This window comes from Parasteatoda tepidariorum, chromosome 4, assembly GCF_982258835.1.
Source record: "Parasteatoda tepidariorum strain Cologne lab strain chromosome 4, Ptep-v5.0, whole genome shotgun sequence".
Classification (NCBI taxonomy): Eukaryota; Metazoa; Arthropoda; class Arachnida; order Araneae; family Theridiidae; genus Parasteatoda; species Parasteatoda tepidariorum.
The window spans coordinates 23,517,902-23,544,266 of record NC_141758.1 but is presented as its reverse complement, the minus strand read 5'-3'; the positions used below and the strand labels follow the sequence as shown (position 1 = coordinate 23,544,266).

General features: G+C 28.1%; 1 protein-coding gene across 9 annotated transcripts in view; it reads right to left on the bottom strand.

The window, feature by feature from the left end:
* Positions 1 to 12,604, bottom strand: part of LOC107453995 (TBC1 domain family member 31) — a 32,446-nt gene extending 19,842 nt beyond the window's left edge. For 3 of the 9 annotated variants that reach the window (XM_087160791.1, XM_087160790.1, XM_087160792.1), the window contains exons 1-6: positions 12,299 to 12,447; positions 10,772 to 10,864; positions 6,765 to 6,902; positions 4,083 to 4,198; positions 2,062 to 2,240; positions 289 to 440 (exon numbers count right to left, since the gene is read on the bottom strand). In XM_087160791.1, coding sequence (XP_087016917.1) covers positions 289 to 440; positions 2,062 to 2,240; positions 4,083 to 4,198; positions 6,765 to 6,902; positions 10,772 to 10,851 — 665 coding nt within the window. In that variant the 5' untranslated portion in view covers positions 10,852 to 10,864; positions 12,299 to 12,447. Of the gene's footprint in view, positions 1 to 288; positions 441 to 2,061; positions 2,241 to 4,082; positions 4,214 to 6,764; positions 6,903 to 10,771; positions 10,865 to 12,292 lie in introns of all 9 variants that reach the window. The other 6 variants (XM_087160788.1, XM_087160789.1, XM_087160787.1 and 3 more) reach the window with 6 other exon arrangements.
* Positions 12,605 to 26,365: the final 13,761 nt, after the last annotated feature.

Genomic DNA, 26,365 nt, shown 5'->3' with positions numbered 1-26,365 from the left:
GCGTGTAAAAGGGGAGAAAATAGCTAAAATAAGTACAAATGAGAAAGGATTGGTAGCTATGTAGTTTGAATTTTCTGTTTCTCTTTGAAAATCGGTGAATTTTCTGAAAAAGCGGAATACTTATAAAAAAAAAGTGAAATTTTTAGAAAATTTGAATTTTTGATAAAAAAAGCTGAAATTCAAGAGATAAAAGCGGAAAAATCTCATCCCTGAACGTAACATAAATAGTAATTATTTTTTATTATAACTTCTTACTAACAACCTCTAAAAACAAGTAGTAACATTTACCCTGAAGCATCAATGGTTTTAATGTTTAAGTAGCTGTCTTCAGATGCACATACAAATTGATTAATACAGCCGAATGTTTCAAAATTCCACAGGAACACTGAATTATCATTGAAAGCAGACACTATGACATCTTTCTTGGACAGAAAAAACACCTATTAATGCAATAAATATATAAAACAATTAGGCCAATAAAAATTTTAACACGAGAAGCACTCAAATAAATTTAACATTTACCTAAATTAATCTTAAAACTATGTTTTAAGGTAAATTTCTGCAAATGTTAGGATTAAAATCTTGCAAAACACTGAATAAAGAGCAAGTTGGATTCTTTCCAAAAAATTTCAAATCTAACTTCTCATTTTTTTTAATGTTAAAAATAAATAATGAAAAAATATTCTTATTTTTTAAGACACCAATAAAGACTTATTTTGTGAAAGATATCGCAAATCTGCAATGATGTTAAATTTTAACACTATTCAATCTGATCTTATAAAAAATTATTATAGAAAAAATTCTAAATAGTTGAATTTTTTTTATTAAACTAACTTTTGATAACTGATTGCATTTTCTACTTGTGGCACAGCTGTGAGGTAATGAAGTTTCACTTCTTTTTATCTGAAATCTTCAACAAATCCAGGTAGTTTTTCCCTTTTTCACATGACATGAAATAATGTAATTAGGACACTGCAAAAATATTTTCTTTTTAGGCAAAAATATGGCACCACCATGCATTAATTATTAAATGTTTTGTTGTAATACTATATTTGCATCGAATTTTTTTTCCATCTAAGCTGATTTTAAAACAGCTCATTATTAGATTATAATACAGAAATGTTTTTAATTGCAACTTAAAATATTGCAATACTAGACTTTTTATTTGGGCTGGCATAGCATTCGTTAGAATGAAAAAATGTTCGAATTCTTTAAAACGTTATTCAAGTTATATTTGTAATATTTTGAAAATAAGGCTAACTATTCTGCCTATTTTTCCATTAAAAAATAATAATGAATAATTAAATTTTCTTTAAATCAAACATTTGAAAACTTAATGTGTTTTCTATTTTGAATGGTGCTTAAGTCAGTGAAGTTTCACTGTACTTTTTGGATATCTGTTATAGAAATCTATTAATGCAGTTTTTCTCCTTTCACAGGTATTAAAAAGTACTAATTAGAAAACTGAAGAAAAATTCATTTAATATTTTTTTTCAAGGCACCAAGAACATGGCACCACTTTGCATTAATAAATAAATCTCACATTGTATCACTTTGTTTCAAAAAGAATTTTTTTCATGCTATTAAGTTGATTTAAAACAGTTTCAATTTTAATTGGAAGCTACTGCTTTGTATCAAAACTTGAAATATTATAATACTTAATTTCATAATTGTACTGATATAAAATTCTTTTCAATATATTGAACAAAGGGAGATGAGATTTCACGAGGTTTAAGAGAAATGAATTTTTCTAAGATTTTTTTTTCTCCTATAGGAAATGCACAGGAAACGGAAATTTAGATTCCCCCCCCCTTAATGTGAAAAAAATTGTGACTTTGAGGTTCATCTAAATAAGTTAGACTGAACATTATACAAATATAAATGATAAAATCCTTTCAGTAGCAGATGTAAAAAAAAATGAGTTTTATAGTTTGCCTAAACATTTCCTGCTACTAATCTTCAGATATATTTGCCCAATTTATTAATGATCTGAATAAATTATGTTTTATTCAGTGCCATAAAACAAACAACATTTTAGAATTAATGATGAATAAAAGTTACCTTTATTATGTCAACATTTCTTTTTAAATGTAACACTCGCTGAATTTGGAAAGTGTCCAAGTCCCACAAGATTGTCTGATCTTTGGAGCAGGATAAAACTGTTTGTCCAGTTTTATTAAAAGATATATGAATCACACAAGATGTATGATGATTAAATTCGCTCTTCACTAATTTTAGATCTGAAAATAAAATATTTAAGCATTTGTTTAATATGCATTAAATAAAAGGACATCTTTACTGGAATTCAAAACTTTATAATTAAAAAGCAATTTAACATCTAAAAACTATTTATTAAATTATAAGAATAAATATATAATTACAAGAATAACTAAATTATAAAAGTATAAACATATTTTACATCTAGTAAATGTGGCGAAAGTTTGAAAAGAATCTAAAGGCATTACAACCATGCATTTTAGAAAAAAAATGTACAAGAAATAAATAAAAAATAATAATCACAATAAATGCACATAGCTAGTTATAAAATTTCCTTTTTCCTCGACATTTTTATGAATATATTTTAAATATAAATGATAACTTTATTAATTGATTATGGAAAAAATAACTTATTTAAATTGAATAACTACTTTTGAAAAACTAAGTAGAAAGACATTTTAGAGAATGACATTTTAGAGAATTTGAGTAAATTAGCTTGAAAGTTTATAGGTGGACAATAGGACAGAAAAATTTAACTTTGCTTTTATCTGAAGGTTATCAATAGGCTAAATTCATAAAATACCGACAACCATTTGAACTGCTTCCTTTTTCGCGTCAGCACAGCTAAAATTTCAATATTATGCCTAAAGAGGCTAAGTTAGCCAGTTACTGTTTCTTTTCTTGAAACCTCCTTCCACTGTTAAAACACTCATAGAAACAGTGACACTTCCACTGTTAAAACACTCATAGAAACACTCATGGTTATCAATAGGCTAAATTCATAAAATACCGACAACCATTTGAACTGCTTCCTTTTTCGCGTCAGCACAGCTAAAATTTCAATATTATGCCTAAAGAGGCTAAGTTAGCCAGTTACTGTTTCTTTCCTTGAAACCTCCTTCCACTGTTAAAACACTCATAGATTGTAACTTTGGAACTACCCTTTCTTAGATCTCTGAACTTTACTGATAAGGTAAAAAAATAAACAAGTTTAAAATAAAATCATGCTACAAGAAATTTATTTTTTCTTCCAAGAATGCTACTTTGGAATGATGTTGGAGAGGAAAGGATGTTTGGAAGGTTGGTTTACTTAGAAAAATTGATTTTTGTTTTAAGTTTTAGAGACTATGCCCATAATAGTTTAAACATAGCAAATGTTAAAACTTAAACCAAGCATATGATTTGTAATGTTTAGTTGACTGACCAATTTCCAGTCAACGGATGTTACTAGCTGAATTCTGACATTTGCTTACATTTGGGCTCTATTCACTCCTGTTTCGGCAAATGTGTGGTTTGCCGTTTGCCACTGGGGATGGAGTTGTCGGCTGCTGCATCTCAGCTCTTTTTATGCCCTGATTAAGAATTATCATATATTTATCTATTTTAATGATTTCAATAGTTAATATTAGACATCTAGTTGCCGGCACCAATGGTATGTGAATTCAATGAGCATCAATATAGCTTTCGCCTGTACTTCAATGCTTATTATTTCCAATGCTTAGCAGGCACTTGTTATTCAGTGCTTATGGCCTATTGCTAAAACTATCAAGATGTAGCTAATGTGAGTTCATGTCATCATTCCTCGTCATCCTTTCGATGTTGTCATGAATAGTTAAGCATTGTGTGGAGTCTACCATTAAAGTCATGTATTGAATCTGCGTCCTGGTCTTTATTGTGTACTGTTATTTCTGCAGTGAACTATGCACTCGTTGCATTCAGAAGAGTGTTATTCCGGTTGCATGTTCATGAAAAAATAATGTGACGCCCCTGAATAAAGTTAGGACAACACAGACCACAATCAATGAATAAATAGATAGCTTTGTGATGAACTTAAAATGTAAACAAGAAAAAGAGATTTCCTTTACCTGAATTTATGGACACAATTGTGCAGTCAGAGAGAGCAACTAATATATCTTGAGATTTATCATTAGTAAAAGTCAAATTAGAACTGCAATGCTTTAAATTACACAGCCAGGAGAACCTAATGAAATGATAACTTTAAAATACAATTTAATGTTAGAACTTCCATGATGCTTATAATTATAGCCTTATAATATATACAGAAAATATTTAAAATTATCTGGCAATTGAAGAAGCAATTTTCAGAAACTATGCAGAAAATACAAAGTACAGAGAATGAAAAAATTGCCACCCTGAATAACTTTTGATTTAATGATCAGATCTTCATGTTCTCAGACTCAATCTTAATGGTTCAAGGGGTTGACCTCAAATATGTCAATTAATTAGTGTATACAGTATTTCAAGTTATGAAATCTGACACAAAGATGTACTTTCTCGGAATAAACATACCTTTTTTTCCACGGATTCCTATTTTCGACCCCTGAAATAAAAAGGGTAACTGCACTCTGGGTTTGAACCTAGTTGCAGCTACTGGGTTGCAACCTGGGTTTGAAAGTTTGAACCTCTTAGCGTTAATTTTACTTTTTAGCATTAAGAGTTAATTAACATTATTACTTCTTAACATTTACTTTTTGCGTATTTTGCCATATCACAAGAATTTACGTGGATAGCACAATATTAGTGTGCAGTTATAAAATTGTTTATTCAAAGATAATTTCATGCAAAAAATACTTTTAGTAAATATTTGTTATTTTTTATTATTTTATTCAATAGTAACTAAGAAAATATTTTGAATTGTATGGTATACAATTTTTGATATCATTTGAAAGTATGTTATTTTACGTGACGAAATCAAAATTTAAAAAAGTTATATATATATATATATATATATATTTGTAATGTTTGAGGTCAACCTCTTGAACCATTAAAATTAAGTTCTAGAACCTGAAGATCTGATTATTAGATCAAAATTTCTTCAGGGTCGTCAAGGTTTTCTTTTGCTCCTTGTACACTAGAAACACAGGAATATTAATTTCTAGAATTTAATTTAAATTCCACAAGTAAACAAAAAAAGTATCTCTACAATTTAAAAATACTAGAAGAATACTTCGATTAGAGTTTCTGATAATACTTTATAAAAATATAGCAATATTAGTTTAGCAAATGAAAATTTCATTTATTTTAAAAATATTTAATATTGTCAAAATATTTCCATGATTGTAAATATGTTTGTTTATTAAGAATTATTGGTGCAAAAGCCATGTTTGGCCATACCGCACATACAATTTGCTTTATAAGAAACATTCTGCTATAAGTTAAAGCTAAATTGATTTGTTATAACCAATGTCCATTAGATAATTAATGTTAATGTGTGGTTTATGCCCAATTAATAAAGTCAATATTGTATTAAACCTACCAAAATGGCGTTGTCTCTCTGTTTTAAATTTGTTACACTTGGTTAAAATATGTTTAATAGTGAGCGGTTCCCTACAAGGAGAACATTCAGGTGCAGGTTACTATTATGTTATAGAGAATTAACCATCAATTCTTCACACAAGGTACAAAACATAAAAATTTTCAAAACAAAACACTGTTTAAAATTTTTTGTTTTTCATATTTACATTTAAATACACAAAAACTAAGATATTTACTGTTTGCAGAAAACAGGGGCACTGATATGTGAGGCTACTTTGACAAAGTGGCCTCCTTTACTTACTTTGTCAAACATTTTCATTTTTTGGCAAATTTTGTCAGGACATTCAGCATATATTTATGAAATTTTATTTTCTCTCTCTTTTTTTTGTTGAGGAAACACGAATGTAGTTAGTCAATATATTTTATAATTTACGTCATATATTCAATATTCAGCTATGTTTGCTTCAGTAAATATCACACTGTTAACTTTTGGTATGATAAATAAATTATTTGCTAAAATTCTATTGACTTTTTTACATTAAAATGATTTAACTTTGCTTGAGACAAATCTGTCTCCTTAGCTTTTAATAAACTTGGTTTTATTATCATTAGATTTTTAAAAATATGCTTGTTCATTGATATGATATTAGACAAATCATACTTAATTTTTAGCTGCCAACCGTTTTTTCTATTTTAGGAAGCTTTATCCAATGGTAGTGAAATAAAATTTCTTAACCATAACAGTGAGCCAGAAATTTTTTATATAACTTTTTTTTTCACCTAAAACCACATTAATGATTATTAGATAGTTTACATATGTTACATATATTGTATAATAATGATTAAAAACATTTTGAACCAAATTTATTAAATTAATAACAAAATATCAACAAATAAATCTTGCTACTGCTTTCAATATAAAAATAAAATCTTTCTTTCGGTTGAGATAGGAGAATTTGGCACCCATGTTATTTATAACACATATTTCTTTAGAGTAGCTCCTGGTGCTTCTTTATTATAAGTAAGAATAATTGTAGACAGTTATGATTCGGTCAAATTAGGAAATGCATTTCACAAAATGGCAATTTACCGCTCTCCTCACAAAATATAAGTTTGCATTGCCCTTGACAGAAAGACTTTTCTTTGAAGAAAGAGAATTTTATGATACAATCTATGAAAATTCTGTTTTTATTTCCTATTTTTCAAAATAAATCAAATTAAGAGTTGTTACAACAGAATGAGATAAAAAAATGAAACAATATGTGATATACCTATTTTTCTGAAGATAAAGCAGATATATATTTCCTAGACTGTCTCCAGCAACAATTTGTGAATCTAGTTTATTCCACGCAGCATGAACAAAATTTATGGCTTTACCATGAAATATATTACAAATTGAAAATATGGGTCTGAAAAAAATTTTTTAATTCAATTTTTTGCAAACATTGTTTCCACAATGCTTACTTTATAAAAGTACACTAAAAATTTCTATCAACAAATCACATTTTTTAATACACAAAAAACGCAAATTGTTTGTTATAACATATAATAATACAAATACTGATAATTAAAAATAAGTAGCATAACAAAATTACTTTAAAATAATGCAACTTAATTTAAAATTGTAGATTGAAATTAGCAACAGGCAACGCACAGAAGAATTTTTTACTTAGAGCAACACTTCACATGCTTTGAACATTATTATGCGTGGATAGTCATAGGAGAAGGTAGTATGCTATTTTCTCTCTTTATTTTCGAACTGACTAAAATTTTTTTAAGTTTGCAAGCTATATAGAGCTCCAAACTGCATTAAATACAGTGCTTAAAGTAAACTTCAGAAAATTTTAAAAATATTTTTGATTATTTAAATGTGGAAAGTATTATAGAAAGGAAAAAAAAAACATAGCAATAGATTCAAATACATTTGAGCAGAGAGGAGGAGCATTCGTGTTACAATCATGAATACAGCAGAAAACATTTTAATACATAATCTTTAAAAAAATAATAAAAATAATTATTTGAATTATAATAACTTAAGTCACACACATTTTAAAATTAATAAGCAATTATTTTATTTACTTATATTTGTCAAAAACGCAAAATAGGGAGAACTAGACCTAGTGGTACACAGGGCCCAATTATTGTAATGCTATTAACTTTTTTTGCTTGTTTTCCCATTAGCATGTTGCCCCACTAGTCTACAAATCATATGAAAAAATCGCATGGCACTGATAGGTGTGGCAATTTTAGTTCAGCAAGTTGGATAATTACAAAAAGTATATTATGTTATTGTAACTCTGTAATTTTTAGAATTTTAATGCATTACTTTCTATTAGAACAACGAATTTAAATTATTTTACGAGGTTAGATCTTCATTTTTTCAACAGCTATTTAAATTTACAGCTTTTTTTTCCAGCTATTTAAATTTACATGATAGGAGAAAATTTACTGAATTTTTAGTGAAACCAAGAAAATGGAATACATTTTTCTACTAGAAATGAGGAAAATTGGGTCATCAAAATAATTCAGAGAATCTTTACTACAAGCAGAGATGCCAACTGCTCCGTACATGCCAAAATAATTATAAAAACGGTAAATAACTACAAAGTAAATTTTGCAAATATTTGACTATTTCTGCTTGCTTTTTAAAAGGTATAGCATGACAAATATACCATAAAGTGGTGAATTATATAAGCCCACGAATTATTTAGAAATAGAGGTGGATAAAAATCTACTAAATTGAATTTATTAAACCAAGAATCAGAATTGATAAAGTGTCACTTCAAAATATATATTTGCTGTTCGGAGCAAGTTGGCATCTCTGCTACAAGTAGTATTATTCTAACTATTTTATAGTTATCAAATATACTCCTAATAAAAATTATTCAAAATTTATATTTTTAAAAAGTCTAAACATTATGTTTTAACAATTCAAGTTATACAAGTCTGAAGTGAACAAAACAAATTTTCAGGAAATAAAAGCTAACAAAAACTCCAGAAAAAGTACTTTAAACATTAGGTACATTAAATTCATCTTATCCACAAATATGCATTTTATTTATATACTTCGAATAAATCTTGATAAATAATAGTGCATGAGGATGATATAATTCTTTTTTGTTTTTCTTCCTGTTCAAGAAATAATAGGCTTTTTATAGCACAGGCATGGCAACTGTTTGGTAGGTCTTTGTATTACTTTAATTTACTATAAATTACTAAATCATGTTTCAATTATGCAAAATATTTAGAGACTAAAACTTGTTTTAACAAAATTTAAGAAATAATTGTTTATACCTAGTAAGAATTATTATTTTATATTTTTTTACATTTGAAGACATGTATAATTTATTAATCTAAAAAAAAACTGGATTTTTAATTTTAAATGTTAAAGAAATATAATATGATTACTGTATTTTATAACATTTATCCTTCAATATTTGTGATCACAACGCTCGAATACCCCATCTGAGGAGAAGACGGGTTCCATGTCTTGACTCACCCCTTTTCCCTCTCCTCCTCTTCTCAGTTGTATGGGTATGTGCTACGATATTTCCCCCTACCATAATATTTTTTCATATTTAATTGTTAAAAATATATTTTCAAATATCTACAACACTTTCTTTTCGAACAATGTTTAATGCAGTTTTCAGTTGCTTATAGTTTCCTAGCTTAAATTTTTAAAAAATATATTTTAAAATCAGGACAGAAACTAATGAACTACCTTCTCCTACGACTATCGACACACTAATGGTGAAAATATGCAAAGTGTTGCCATAGGCAGAAAGTTTTCTTCCGCCCATCTGGATCGCCAATTGTTTCCGCACATATTTTTGTTATGTGGTCTAACATACCAGATGTTGCAGATCATGTGACATGTGTATATTGGCTTCGGGACATGTAGGTACATTATTCAAGGCATTTTTTTAAAAAAATTATTATTAAAAAAATTTTTCAACTGAGCATTTTGAAAAAAAAAAAATCTACATCATATATGAGAGAAAGCGAGGTTTATCTTACAAAAAAAAAAATCAAAACCTTTGGTTAATTCTTCAGTGAAATAAGCAAAAACTGAAAAGTACTTACAACACCAGTTCCCTGTATATTAATAGTGCACACAGTTTTTTGAAGGATGCAGATTATTTTTAATTTTGCTTTCAGAAATCAAAATCAATTTAATTTTTTTTTTATATTGATTGATAATAACTTAATTATTCCTTAATACAATATATAATGAGTACAGTGAATATGAAATTATCTCAATTAAAATAGTTGTACATTTTCATGAGAGACCAAAGCATAATGCAGTTAGGAAGTTCAATAGTTTTGTAATTTGTTTGTATAAACTTTTAATATAACTTACTCAATGTTGTTTAGGCTACTTAATCTTTTAAATCCCAAGCTTTAAATGATGGTACAGATTGTCATTTTGACTTAGAAATATAACTTAAAAGAAATTAATAAATGGAATAAAACACTTGCTTTAAAAAAAAATTAAATTGCTTTAATTCAAAAGTTTTTTGTTATTTTTTGAAATACACAAAAAGATGCAAAACTTTAATTTAAGCATTTTTTGCTCATAATAGGATGCTTCTAATTTGGTCATGAAATAATATCAACTAGTTCAAATAATTAGATATGACATAAAACTATCTAAGATTAATAGGAATTTCTCAAAATTTTTCAGTGTAATTAAAAACTCCACTAATGAAGGTAAATCCTGTTATATTTCAACAAAGACTATCACTTTGTAAAGTTAAATAAACAGAATTTTTTTAAAAATATTATTAAGTGTATAAAACGTTTTTTTAATATAAAGGATGCTGAGTCTCTGGAGTTTGATATTTAAGTAGCTTTTTGGAATTTACAAGTGTATGATGAATGAAAAATAAAACAAAACATAGGGCTACTTTATTTTAAATTTTTATTTTTAAATACACAGATTAAATACCATTACTCAATGCTTTGAAAGTAAATTATTGCATTTGTTTTCACACACTTAAGCAAATAGCTTCAAAAAAATTGACAAATTATCTCTCAATATCAAATCTAATCCTATATTCCCTTATGATAAAGATGCTAACAAATCGATCTTATATGATGCTACAATTGTAAAGTTAAAAAACAAAAAAAAAGGGTTTTTGAGGGAAATGTTGATGTTTAGGGGGGGGGGAGACAATGATAGAGGAGAAGCGATTATGGGGGTTTGGCGACCATACCAAGCAGGGAACAGAGCTTATATGTATTTGAAAAGAGGAAAAAATAAAGTTAGAAGGCTTACCCAGATAATGGTACAAATGACTTGTTTTGTAGAAGAATACCTTTCTTTCTGCCACCAACATCTAAGACATATGATTCCATAATTTCATATCATCTAAAATTATAGGTCAAAATATTTCAGAAATAAATAATAAACTACCTCATTAGAAACATAATTTAATTTTAGTACTTTAAGCTTTCAAATACAGTAGGGAACCGATTATCCGGAACGATCGGGACCATCGCTATTCCGGATAACTGATTTTTCCGGTTTTCTGAATCGCTACAAAAAACCGTTTTTTTTATTGTTAAACCCAACTAAAAAAATTATTTGGAAATAATCTTAAAAATAAGAAAAAACGATGAAGTAATACAGTAATGATTATTTCTAAAATGATGGTATGGTAAACATCTTTCAGAAAAGAAAGAAAAATCCTAAAATCTAAAGAGGAAAAAAAATTCTTTTCAAAAAGTGGCGGGAAAATTTACCGAATTTCGTTCCGGTTTTTTGGTTTTCCGGATAACGGGTTCTGTACTGTATTACAAAATTGATGCACAAATTAGAAAATATTTTTCTTTAATTGCATCCATAATACTGTTCACAAACTACATAATTTTTGTAAGTACTATTGTTTATTACTACATCTAATTGTAAGAAATATGTTTCTTACAATTAGATGTTATTAATTAATTTTTTTTTGCTTAATTAATCAATCGGTAACACACATAAAATCCCCCCGTTTTATACTTTGAACCATAAAAACATGAGATAATTTCTCTCATTTATGATAGCAAAAATCAATTAAAAAATTGTTTCTTCTTCTTTTTACAATAGATAAAATAAACCACATAATTAATTGTAAGAAATATGTTTCTTAAGAGAAAAATTAGGAATATCACATCATATTAAAAAATTTGATAAGTTAATATTAATGAGGAAGTCTTGAAAATATTCTTATGTTATACATTACTAAAATACACTTCAAAAGTATTCAAAGCAGTTGAATTTCCTAACTGAAATTGCAGTGCTATTAACTCAATAAAAATATATATAAAAATGATTTGGAAACTTCTAGGCTTCAGAACATAATTTATTCCTAATTAATTAAAACAACTTAATTTAATGAAATTAATCAGTCGCTTATGGTGGTCTTAAGACCAAGAGAGGTATTTTTCAGGGTCATAATACTAAAAATTATTGTAACACATGTGTGATTTTTTTAATCTAAGATTGTTGTAACAAAAATTACAATTAATAATAAAAAAATTAACAGGATAGTCCATTAACTTTCGTAGAGCATTGTAGTTTTTTTATTTGTTTTAATAAAATAATTATATGAAAGAAATCATTTGTAAAATACAAGTGAAATGAATTTTAGTTTCAGAAAATAAACGGCGGCATTCTTCTAAATTCAGGAACTAATTTTAAAAAGAGTCAACGATTGGCAATTTCAAAAACATATATAATTTTTCGATTAACAAAAGGACTTAGTTTAATCTAAAAATATAATTAAATAGCTTTTGTAAGAAATTGTATAGTTACACTGACTTCGTCTAATAAATAAGATTTCAATAAGACTAAAATTATTAAGATTTCAATTATTTTAGTAACTTTTTCTATAATTAATAGAAGTCAGAAATTTACAAAACAGACATTTCAAAAATTTGTAAACAGCAAATTTGTTTTTGAATTGGAAACTAGGAGCAAAAACATCGTACAGTTCAAACAGTTAAATCAGTCTTTTCAGTTTTCAACTTCAGTTAACATTTTATCATTATCAACTCAACGATACAAACTCAAATAGTTTATAAAGATCTAAAAAATCGTAAACGAGAGCATTACGATCACGAACGTACACGAACTTTGTTGTTGCCAATTTATAATGTAATAAATTGTTATAGGCATTTCACCAATAAATGCAGTTTACGCGACTTATAACAATGACGTAATGATTGTTTGATGGACTTCGTTTACGAGATCAGCGACTCTTGTACAAGTAGAACACTCTAGTCGCGGTAAAAGAACTCTTACTCGAAAAATATTGAATTAATTTTAGTTCTGATTTTAAGAGAGTGATTTTTTAGTAAAATTAATTCAGATATTTTGACATTTTTGAGTATATATGGTTAGTGCGTCTTTTTCATTCAATTTTTTTAAAAATGCTTTCAGGAAACATCAAATGCAAATTGCAAAACTGTGTGATTTAGATTCTGTACCTATTGTTATCCTACTAACGTCAACGATTTCATCTCCTCATTTTTACCATGGTATATTTGTAATATTGTTGTTGTTCATTTTACATCGCACTAGAGCTGCACAATTTTGGCGACGGCCTGGGAAACATCCCTTAGGATGATTCGAAGACATACCATCACAATTTTTATTCTTTGCAAAGGGGATGCAACCCCCGCTTCTGTAGCCCGTCGACCTGCACGCGAATTCGAGCACTTTACGGTAGAACAGTTTAACGAGGACCGATACCGCACACCCTCGGTCCCTACGCTGATTGGTTCAAGTGTTCACCCACCAGCACACTGACCGCAGTCAGTGATGCTTGACTTAGGTAATCTGCTGGGAGCCGTGTCTTAACGATCAGTCCACTGCGGGACATATTCGTAGTATATAGATCCTAATTTGGAACTCATGATTTGGAGTTAATAACATAGGAAATCATCGATAGAAAATTTCGAATATCAGCTTTATTTGAATATCATGTTATTTCATTTGAAACTATAAGAATAATGGACAATTCATATTTTTGCAATATAAGGTCTCGAACATTAGGTTAAACTTCCTAAAAAGAAATACAATGTTTTCGTAAATTTAAAGTTGTAACAAAATTCTACATGATTTACCTCGATAAATAATGTAGAATTTTGTTCAGCATTAATGTTGATAGAATTCCGATTAAATGCGTGACAATCCCAATTAAAAAACATTTAAAAATCGCAAGAATCTTGGAAAAATCTCAATCAATAAGCCTTTGAATTACGGGTCTTTGAAAGTGATTACGAAAGGGAAACGAACGAGATAATTTATTTTTGACCACCACACTATACATAATTTTTTAAAAGACAATAGGCACAACCCTTTACTCACTCATTTCACTAACCCTCGTAATTGTTACTTATTCATCACTGTCTTTTTTTTCTTAATTGTCAGTTTTTTTTAACAAAAATACAAAACATTTTGCTTCAAAATATTCAATAATTACGGCTTTATGCAAAAATGCTTAATTAATAACGTAATACTCGTAACGAAATAGACGATTATCTAGATTGGAGAAATAATCAATTTAAATAAGAATGGCTTTTATCGCTATTTGTCAATTTTTATTTTTTCATTTTTAAAAATTTCGATGTAAATGTTAAGATTTATATCTGACAACATGCATTCTCTCTCTCACTTCTTTTGTTGTTGCTATTTTTGATTGATATCTACTCGAGTGCGAGCTTATAAAACAAAGAAATAAGGATATCGCAAGGGGAAAATAAATTTTACTTTAAAAATGAATTAATAATCAATAAAGCAAAAAAGCTGAAAAGAATGCTAAACCACTTAAATTTGCGATAACATTCGAACAAATTACAATTTCCAAGCAAAATACGCGCTGAGTTTTCAAATAAAAATGGCTTTTTCAGCATATCTAATTTAACTTCGTACTTATTTAAGCTGGCTATATATTGACCAAACATATTGCATATTTCACCACAAGTTTAACAGCTAATAATTCTCGAACTAATTGACGAATATTATTCTTTTATTCCATTGTACTTCGGTGCTGTATTTTTTTTCTACGGTACATCATGATTTAATATTTTTATAAATCTCATAGTTTTTGCGCAGCGAAACGAAATGGAACGTATGGATGGTGTTTTCAGTAGAAATGTAAACAATAACAATCTCGAGCTCGGCACCTACTCTAGTTCCGGTTAAAAAGTTTGCAGCTGCTTACTACATGTTATTCTGATAGGCGATGCTTTCAAACGGATAATTTTGTTTTCAATAAAAGAAATAAATTAGATAATTTCTGAGCTCAAATCTGCCGTATTTCATAACATGTTAATGTTATTACGTAACTCTGGGGAGTTTGGAGTGAAAATTTGTTTTAGTTATTTTGTTATTTATTATTAAAAAAGGTGACATGGTTGCTAGATTTTGAATAACTCGCTTTTTTGGCAGTTTTGATTTGGCCTCTTTCCATAAGTTTATTACTGTTTGGTTCTTGTTGCAAGCTGTGCACCATTAACACTTTGCGTTAACACTTTTAGCATTGTAAACACAGGTATTGTTAGCATTGTTAACACATGTAATAAGTAATCAAATACATTGTTTGCAAGAATCTCAAAACACAACGATGCCAAATGGCTTTAAGATACAACGGAAACAGTAAGCCGGAAATTTAGGCGGTACCGAGCTTGCAGCGATCCCTAGTGTAGAAAACATCATCCATGGGAAGAAAAAAAAAAAGCGAAAACTTTCGCGAAACCCTCCCCCCCCCCTAAAAATTGCAATTAGATCCACACAAAGTGGTTAAATTAAAAAAATAATAAATAAAAAAATAAATAACGCATTAAGTACACAAATATAACTGGATCTCTTAGCACGCCAAATTTCAACTCGAGCAACCCTTTGTTGCATTCTTGTTGTCTAGAAAGTGGTCCGTATAGTATTTTTTACGGTCAAATTTAAAAGTTAATGGTATCGGTTGTATTTTTTTTATTTTATTGTATTCTCAGTACATTTTTCAACAGTCATTTGTAATATTAAGTTTCCAAGGAAGAACTTACTAGAAATAACATAATCAAAATAACATAATCAATTATTATATCATCATGAGTACAAACTTGTAAGATCCATAAGAACTCTGTTTTTGAGAATATCTAGTCAATGTGAGGTATTTAAAATAATTCTTCTTAAATACTGATAACCATTTTTAATAAATTAAAAAAAAAACACTTTCGTAATTTATTGAAACAAAACTCCAAATCAGAATTAAACAATATATAATCTGAATTTGTTTGTGGATTCTTTAAACAATGCTTTAATCCTTCCCGGTATAGTGTGTTTACACTGGCAATACTTATTCTAAAACTATTGTAAACTAAAAAAACTATTTACTTATCTAGTATTGACTTTTCTAGTATAAAAATATAAGGAAAAAAATTTAATATAATAGTTTTGCAACATTTTGCGTTAATTTCTAGCTTCAGCTTTATTTTTAGTAAAATGAATAATTTTAATCTCGTCTCAGGAATACAGCTGTTGTAGAACTCAGATGAATATCTATCTTATCCATTTGAACTACTTTTATACTACCGTGTCAAATAATTAAATTTCCCTGAATTATGGAAATAGTGTTTAATAATAGTAATTATAAATATGGAAAAGGAAAGGTAACTTAAACCACTTATGTCTGAGTTAACAATATTACTAGAAAACTGATAAGAGAGGCTGTAACAAAATGGTTTGTAAATATTCGCGATCGCAAAGCTCGAATACGACATCTAGGGAGAAGACAGGTTCCATGTCTTGATCCTCCTCTTCTAAGTTGTATGGAAATTTAATACGATATTTTCCTTTTATATAACTTTTTTCGTATTTAATTCTCAAAAATATTTTCTAAAATTTTCACGAAGTTTTCTTTAAGAACTACGTTTAATGCAGTTTTTAGTTCCATATAGTTTCCAACTTAAAAGTGTTAAATCTGTTTGAAAATCAAGACAGAAACTAACGTACTTCCTTCTCCTACGACTCTCCACACGCTAATGGTATTGCCATAGATTGAGAGAACTGCTCTGCACCTCTATAGCCCATTTCGATCTCTAATATCAAAACAAATGTTTAAGTGTTTAAATACCTGGAAGAGATATTCTCGTGCGTAAATCGTGGCAGTCATCGTCACGATTCAGAAGCCAATTAGGTGTGACACTAACACGTGATGCCGCTTTTCAGGTAACCAATTAAATATGATCTGAAAATTGATTCAGCATGGTAATAAGGTGAATTACAGATACAGTAACTCGTCAAGCACAACCACTTGATTAGGCCCAACCATGTGATTTAAATTACATGGTTGGATCAAATTATGCATTCTTCTTCTCGAGTTGCAAGGTTAGCCCTACGTCACTTCACGACGTCACCAACGACACCTCCCCAAAAGGTTCACATTTTGAAGTGAAAGCGAAGTTTAACATGGAGTTTCCTGCTGAAACTGAAGTGACATACGCTTTTCGTTTAAATTTAATAACAAAATAATTTGTTTAAATATATTAAGGGGTTAGTTTGGATAGAAATAATCGGTTTGATGCAATAGCATCATTTATTTTTAGTTTCAGGTTTGTTAAATTGTAAAAAATGAAAGATTGTTTATGAGTTTCGCTTTATTATGTGTTCAGTTACAGATGATGGTTACGATATTTACGGCGTTCTTCGTCATCTAACGAAGTTTAATTTCGAACTCTCTTTTCGTCAAATTTATTATTGCTTTAAATTTTTTGCTAATGAATCAAAATTAATTGAGTGAGACGGAAAGGCTGTTGAAGGTATTTATGTGGGTTTGTAGCACAGAAAATAATTAAAAATGTTAAGTCAAAATAATAATAATAATGAAGGTGATTTTTCTTTTAAAAAAGGTCTTTTAACTGTTAAGAACTGCGTGATTATGCAATCCATTTTTTGTACGAAATATTTTTTTTTACAAATATAACATACATTTTTCAAATCTTTAAAAAAAAGAAGAGGAAAAATATTAGGGGTGCATGCTAATAAAAATGTGAAAAAAATCTAATTCTACTGACTCATTATAGAAAATACAAAACACGTGCGATTTGTTAAACTAGAATAATAATCTATACTCAATTTAAAATCAAAAACATTATTAATTATCAGTAAAAGTAACTAACTATCTTATTTCTTATGTGTGAAAATGTTGATTATTCTGCAACAGTTTGGAGTTTATGAATTTATAAACGGTTTTCATTAATAATAACGATTAGATGCTATAATTTTTTTTTATGCTTGCAATATCTAAACAGTCTTTAACTTTAACAATTTTTATTTAACTCTATAAATAAGCCATTTTTCTTATTACCGCAGTTTTGTGAAATGCAACAATAATATATGTATATAATATTGCTTTGTTTCTCTTTGTAAATTGTTTACTTAATAACTCACAATATATTTACACGCTGGGCTGTATAAATCATTAATATTACTGGGAATTCATTTTAACCTGAGAAGAGTTCCGAAGAAATATCCAATCATTTATATAAATAACAAAAAATTCTCATATATTGTATATATGAATATAGACTAAAAGAAAACAATTGCTATTTGTCTAACTATCTGACGGAGGGTTAAAATCACTGTAATAGGCAGCAGTCCAAGTGCAAATGATATGAAATTAATACCTCGTTAAAAAGTTATCTATCCATTATCCATTATTGCATTTCAAATAGTGTATTTTGATACTGCAGGTGAGAATCCAGTTGAAATTAGCTTATTTTAAAATGTGATAAATTATCGAACGCTTTTTTTTCTTCCCAATTGCACTCTAATTGAACTGTTACAGACCAAATACACACCAATCGCACTGTTACAGACTATTTTTTAAATAATTAATAGATATAATTAATTTAATTTCTTTTGCGCTTTACATCATTTACATAATATATTATAAATAAAATTTATGCACCACAGTCAGACTAGCAGAATAACAATTATTTTAGTTCCAATTAATAAACCAACATTTTGAGACTGCGTCTCTCAATATATATGTAAATTTTTCTCTTTATTGTCTTCAGGATTCTGAAGACTTCATATGTAAAGATAATCTCACACAGTCTTATTTAGAGAATTTTAAATGTTTCACAATTTGAATTTCTAAGAAGGATTAAGATATTCATATAATGCCTAAGCTTATTGTGTTATATTTTTTGAAACAACTTCTTTTTTTTTTTTTTGTAGAAACCATTAAATAGGCATTATAGTATCATAAAATTTTCCCTGAGGAAAAAAAAAAGATTAATATCATATTTTTTAATGTATAGATAATAATAAAATAAAGAAAAATATCAAAATTGAAAAAAATTACATTGCTTCGTTTTTAACTTTGGAAGTAAATAAAGCTTTAGTAAAAAAATAAATTCATGATTTAAAAACAGTTGTGCTCGCTTAAAATAAACTCGGCACATACATTAAAGAAATACTTCAGTTAGTGCAAGTCTTATTTCAAGTGCGTTGATACTACTTGGTACAGTATTATTATTAATAATAATTATTAATTCAATAGCTTTGCATTATAATTTTTGTATTACAAATTATTTTTTATTTCAGATAGGTAAAATTTTTTTTCAAAAGTAAAATAAATTTCAAGATTAACAAATTAAATACATGTTTAAATTTATGATAAAACGTATTACGAACAATGCTAACGTTCCACTTATATCTTTTAATCAAATATAATTGAACGAATGATAATTTTTACAGAAATCGTAATTCTGTAAAAAGTCGAAACAATCTTTAGAAGCCGAAACTAATAAAGAGTCCTCTTTTTTAATTTAATTGTTCTTAAACTAAAACTCCCTCTCTCTCTTTATATATATTTTTTTTCATTTCTCATCGTTTTTATTTGAAGTTATAAACACATATCTTATAAATTCGGTCATTCGGTAAAAAAGTTCAAATTTATAGCCGATTTCTTACAGTCGGGGAAATTTTGAAAATTCTACCCATTTTCTCACCAAAAAAAAAGAAAAAATGTTCTTAAAAATTAAATTTATTTTGGAGAATTAACTAAATGTCTTTCTTCTTATAAATTAATCTCAATATCATAAGTATCTTAACATAATTTAACATATTGAAAAATATGACCCTATAAAAAGTAAAGAAGTTTAAGCTTTTAAAGGTTTTTATCCGAAGTTAAAGTTAATAAATCTTTCTCTTCGTAGGGAGGGGGGGTATCAGATCTCAATATATTTGACAAGTTTAAGGATTATTGGGGTGACCTTAAACGTTCGAAGGTGAATTAATTGAAGGAACTAAAACAGTTCATTTTACTGTCATTTAAATTATTTTGGTGGATTCCTTTTAAAAAATACTGAGGAATGTTGATCACAAATGTATTAAAATACCAACGTTTTTTACTAACGCATTTTCACCAAAACTTTATAAAATTTGTTGCGCTCTATGGGCACTCCGATTTCGTCAAAAAAAAAATCAGAGCTGTTAACTAAATTATTTCACTTCCAGCATTTATTTGAAAGAGAAGTTTTTTTTTTTAGTAATTATCGTTTTCTTGCCAGATTCACATTTTGTAATATTTAAAAAAGTGACTCGGGGGAAATTTTTTTTAAACAGCGATTAAATAAAGTAGATATTTCATTCCGGCAGCTTTCAGTTTGGCTTATAACTTTGACGATGATATGATTACATAATACACAATTCAGATTTTGATTTTATAAATAAATTTTCGTGGATACGAATATCTATCTCATCCAAGATACAGATTAAAATGAAATAGTTAAGTCACTATTCTTTATTTTTTGCCTTTATATTTATAAATGCTGCTCACTATCTGCACAAACTATCATCTCCCATTGTTTCTGCGATTTTGCACTTACCTACTTCTAGTTTTAACTGACCGAACTGCCATCCTTTTATAGATTTTTATGGCCTAATGAATTTCGATATCTTTTAACTAATTATAAAGGTCATTTGATCTGTCAGTCTTATACAATTTTCTTATGAGGGTCTTTTGACCTTAACATTTATTGTGAAATTGACGTCTTTTGGCCTATTACCTTATTTATACTTATGTATTTATGCTGGAAACTTATGTAACAAACTGATACTATGTCTATATTTTTTGTTCGAGCTGTTGCCAAACACAATGTAAATTTTGTTTTTAACCCTTTCTAAGGCCGTGGTAAATATATTTACCACCAATTTTTAAAGTCCAAGGTGAACTTTTTTTACCACTTTTAATATAGGTTTCCATTTGTTTATAACTTCAGCTTTCGACGTGCGTTTAAGTAAAATTGGTAACCATTTGTTAGTTTAAGAAAATGTATAAAAGTTATGAAACACATAATTCCTTTTGAAGTTTGTAGCATTTATAAAATATATTTTATACATAACGAAAAATGAAAGCCAATTTGTTCCTAATAGGTCGTGGTAAATATACTTTAAAATTTAGATAAATATTTTATAAGCTAAATGAGTTTTTTTTTTCTTATGTGAATTACTATTCTTCTATCAATTTCAATTCCCAAACTACTTTAATTTACCATTACTAGAAATAAATAGCCCATTAAAGGGTTAAATAAATGCCACGGTTGGCCGGCACTGCCGGTGCAAACCTGAGCCCCCTCTCCTGAGCGGGTCTATCGCGGCGATGGGTCAGATATTTTTCCGTATGCCCTTATTAGGGTAGGGCGGAGTAAAACTACCCCTTTATCACTTTTTCAAAATAGCAACAATCTTACGTGATTGTATAACATCCTTTGACTCCGTATATCGTATCCAAACCAACATTTATTTTTTCCCAAACGTGCTAAAAATTAGATTTTTTCATCAATTTTTAAAACAACAGCAACCATACATGATAGTATAACATTTTCCGATTCTAGATTTTATATCCAACCCAACAGTTTAACTGTTATTTTTTTTCTAAACATGCTAAAAACGAGATTTTTTCATTACTTTTTCAAAACAACAATAACTTTACGTTATAGAATAACATGTTCCAATTCCGGATATTATATCCGACCTAACAGAAAGGTAATCCACAAATTAATATTACAAATAAATACAACAACTAAAAAGTTTAACAATTAACATCATTATAAAATTTTCTGTAGTTGAATTATGTACCAATTAATGATAATTAGTGTATCAAGTTCATCCTCACTTGAGCTTTGAAATAAATAAAAAAAGGTCAGTGTTTCACTTCTTCCGCATGCTATTAAATAATTTGTTGAGCTTTGATATCCTACCTGCGGGCAATAATGAGATTTAAGCGGATATGACCTCACATAAAAAAATCCCGATATGACCCTTCACTCGAACGGGTCAATTTCACGAATTAAATTCTGATCACCTTGCATCTCATAATTGCCATTTTGTATTCCCTAATTTTAAGCAGTTAATCCAAAGAAAATCGTTTTGTTTAATCCTATCAAAACAGAAGAGCGGGACAAAATAGAGATTTCTCTGCATAAGAAGCGGGACAGGCAGAGAAAGTGTCCTATTTCATTAACCTATTGCTGCCGCTTTTTTTCCAGCTACCCAGTGCGCAGGCGCGATTCTCATGTTGTTGCCATGCCCTTCTTCGAAGTAATTCACGTTTTTAATTTAGGACGCGCGGTTTTTCCTTTAAGTTAAAAGGATTCTTCTTCTCTTCGCAAAGGTAAGGAATTTTTTTAAAGCATTCAAACTGTTCTGTTTTGTGAAAAAAAAATTGGATTTGAAGAAACTGATAGTAGTTTCGAAGTGTAAAATTTCAGTTTTAATATGTCACCACTTTAAAATTTTGTGAATATAAATATATAAATACAGAGGTTTATTTTTGCTATTTAAATATTTATTTCAAAACTTCTCTTTAATACTCTATTGACAGTTTTTATTGCATATCAAGAAAAAAACGAAAGAAAAAAAAAGAAAAACATCAGCATTGAAAGTATTCTATACTTAAATTTATTTTTTATTTCAAAATAAACAAATCAGACGATAAACTGCACTTCAAGAAATTGAATATCGTTTGGTTTTGGAATGTACAAATTATTGTTTTAATATTTCATCGCTTTAAAATTTTATAAAAATAAAAATTTTTGTTATTGATTTAGTGAAAAAAGGTTTTTACTAAAAAAGTTTTTTCAAAGTCAATGACTCAAGCATATGTATACGAAAACTAAAGATTTAGCAGTTATACCTATAACAGTTGGCGAAGATTTTTAAAAATTTTTTCCTACTTTAAATATTATTTTACTATCACTTATCAAAATATTTCTCGTCCACCGTACAATATGATAACTATACAATGTGTTTAAGGGAAATAATTTTACCCGGCAATTCTGATATAAATTCTTTACTAAAATCATATTTATAAGGAATATTTATAAAATCATATTTATAAGTTGCAATAACTTATAACCTAACATTTTTAAAGCGTATGGCATACCTCTCAACTTGTATTTATTTGAATATTTAGAGTGGTAGTAAATTTCATGTTTGACATTTTATTATTGATTTAATAATTTAATTTAGAAGGATTTTGTCCACCACTATTTACAAATAACTTATCCATCTTCACAACTTTAGTTTAGAAAAAGTAATGTGCAATAGCTTCCGATTCAAACATAAGGATTTATTTAATTAACCATTTAAATGCCAATGTTCCATTTTTGGAACATGTTTCACTTTCAAAATGTAACTCAAATGTTTTCAATGGTAACTCAAATCTTTCATTCTAAGCGCTTACTACTGCAAAATTGAATATTCCTATCAATCAAAATTTATTATTTATATAAAATTATAAATCATGTATTATTTATATAATTATACCATTACATAAAATGATATATCTTATTCTGAAATCAAACAGTTGTAGCATTTTTTTAACAAAATTTATAGTTAATTAAAGAAAATGTCAATTTAATTTATATGCAAACCGTCTGCCACATTTTTCATAAAGGCATAAGTGCAAAATAAGAATGGGGCAAGTAAACGGTTAATATACAGGGACTGCCAACTTCCTACGCTCTTTGGGAAAATTTCTACTCTAGGTAGCTAAGTTTATGTTTTAATGTATGATTCTTTGTTTTGTAAATTTGATTTAAATTTTTATAAGCGACCCAGGTGCCCAATAAAATCAAAACACTAGGACTAGGTCTATGTGCGTCGGCCTACCAACTAATTCACTTTTTACCAAAAAATTTTAAGAATTGTCATAAATTAAAAACTGAAGATTTCAGAATTTCAGTCAATTTTGCCTGTATTTTGAAAGTTTTACAGAAGCTCCACAATAAGAACTTTCAAATTATTTACATATATTATTGTGGAAAATAACTTTGAATCAAATTTATATAACAAAGAATAGGACATAAAAGCTTTAACTTCTTTTCATATTTAACACGTTGAATGCCACGGGGATCACCGGTGACCGGCGAGGTCAAGATTACTAGAAACACATAATTCGAATAAATTTTTAATTTTTTTAAATATTATTATCGTTATTAAAATGGTTTGAAAAAATTAATGCAACATAGAATACACAAAAATAGTTTTATTTATATACACAGAGATGCCAACTTGCTTCGGACAGCGAATAAATATTATCAAGTGAAGTGGTAGTTTATTAATTGTGATTCTTGGTTTAATAAATTCAATTTAGTAGATTTATCCACCACTATTTCTAAACAATTCGTAGGTTTATATAATTTACCACTTTTTTTCATTTATGTCATGCTAAACCTTTTAAAAAACTAGCAAAATTTGTCTAATATTTGCAAATTTAGTTCGTAGTTATGTAAAATTAGCTTACCATTCAACGTGTTAACGACTATTGTTGGATCTGTTAAATATTTAACAGAAATGGTAGTCAAAATTAATGCTGACCAATTTGTTGAGCTAAGATAAATGTATTTTACCAACAACTTTAATAATAAAATCTAAAACACAGACGTGAGAACTTTTACTTTTTCTGAGGAAGTATTTCCCAAACCGAAGTTGAAAGACTGATTGAAAAAAAAAGATAAGATTAACACCTCACTCTTACTCAGCTGCTAACTTCTTTGTTTTTTTCCCAAGATTTTATTTTTATATTTAATTGGTGGCAAGATTTAGATATAATTACATTTTATTCTTGTTTAAGTTAATGTGGTTTATTGTGATTACATTTAAATAACTTATATATATATAGTAGGCTCGGTATCTTTTTAAAAGCGTTTTTGAGTGCGTATAAGTTGGAATTGATATGGCTTGCACTCAATTTTGTATTCACTTTTCTTATCGAGTCGGGTACCTAAGCTAAACATGGCTTTTGACCGTTCAACGTGTCCATAATGGACAGTGAGGTAGATAAATAACATAAAATTCACAAAAAGTTTAATTTAGGGGTGTACAAGATATCCTTGTTCCTTTTGCATATTCTTTAACCCTTTCGCGCCGACTGTCACAAATACGTGCACATGAAATCGTATCAGTCAGGGTAAAAAAATAAAACTGGTAATCAAAGTAATTCTTTAGCAGTTTATTAGTGGGCGAGGTTATAATTATTTGATTTACTTAAATAATCATTACTTTAGTTCAAAATAAATTTATTTCGTAACTAACATTGATTATATATATGATTACACTAACTATAATTAAAGTAAAGGCAAAGTAAGTCTGTCAAATTAGCAACGCCTACATTTAAGTTACCTTTTTTATTTATTTACATCCTGATTCTGATTTTCTACGAATGCTTTTATGAATCACCGGTACCCAAGGAGCTAAGGCTGCGTGTAATAATAGATGAATATAATATATGTATTTGATTGTGTTAAATTTCATTTTTGTAACTGGTTCTGATCATATAAAATTAAATTTTTAAAATCCAATAATTAAAAGAATTTTGTGATTGATTACCATATTTAATTAAAAAATGAAATACTATAGACCATCCGTAGGTGGTGGCAACTATAGAAATAAGGACACAAGACAACGATGTAAAATTGTTTGTTTGTTATTTACTTAAAATTAGGGAGGTAGTAAACATAAAAACATTTTCAAGAAATTTAAATGCACGATTTCATTTGCATTTACCAATTTTTTTAAAATTAAGGTACTATTTTCATTACTGCAAAATATAAAGTCGGGCACATGATTAATATGATAATATCTGTAGGCAATGTTTTAGTAGATCACCAGCTACAAATACTTAAGATTCTTCTCAACCTGCAAGCAAGGCTGCGTGATGATACTTCGAATTCAAGAGAAAAAATTAACTTTCACGAATAATGTCACTCGCTTTTAACTTTTTCATAATTGATATTTTACTTTCTAAATTGACTCTCTAACTTTTAAATTGAATTGGACTCAAAATAATTAATTAGGAAAACGTATATTTTTACCAAAATTTTTTTAAAATAAAATATTGCCTATATTTAAGCATTTTTATTTCTCATTAAAAATTTTCCTTAGAGTTAGGTGCACTACATTTTAAAGCATCTAGCAGGAACTTAAAAATTGTTGACAGAGACAATAGATTAGCAGTGTTCCCCAACCTTTTTATCACCGCGGACCTGTCAACGCTTGATAATTTTACCGCGGCCCGGTGGTGCGGGGGGGGGGGGGAGGAACGCTGATTGTTTATATTTTATATTATTTTGGTTTATTAATTTAATTGTATTTAAAAATGCCTTCAAAATAAATTACAGTAACACCAAAAAATAAGTATAAAGGGATTTAACTTTTTAACTTACTAGAACGTTAAATCAATGAGAACCCTAAGCTTGTTTCTTTGCAATGAGACGGTTCCATCTGGGGGTAATCGGAGACAATGATACATTACAAACATTAAAAAAATTATGTCACTACCTTCGGGACCCCCTTTTTTTTAAATAAATAAATAAA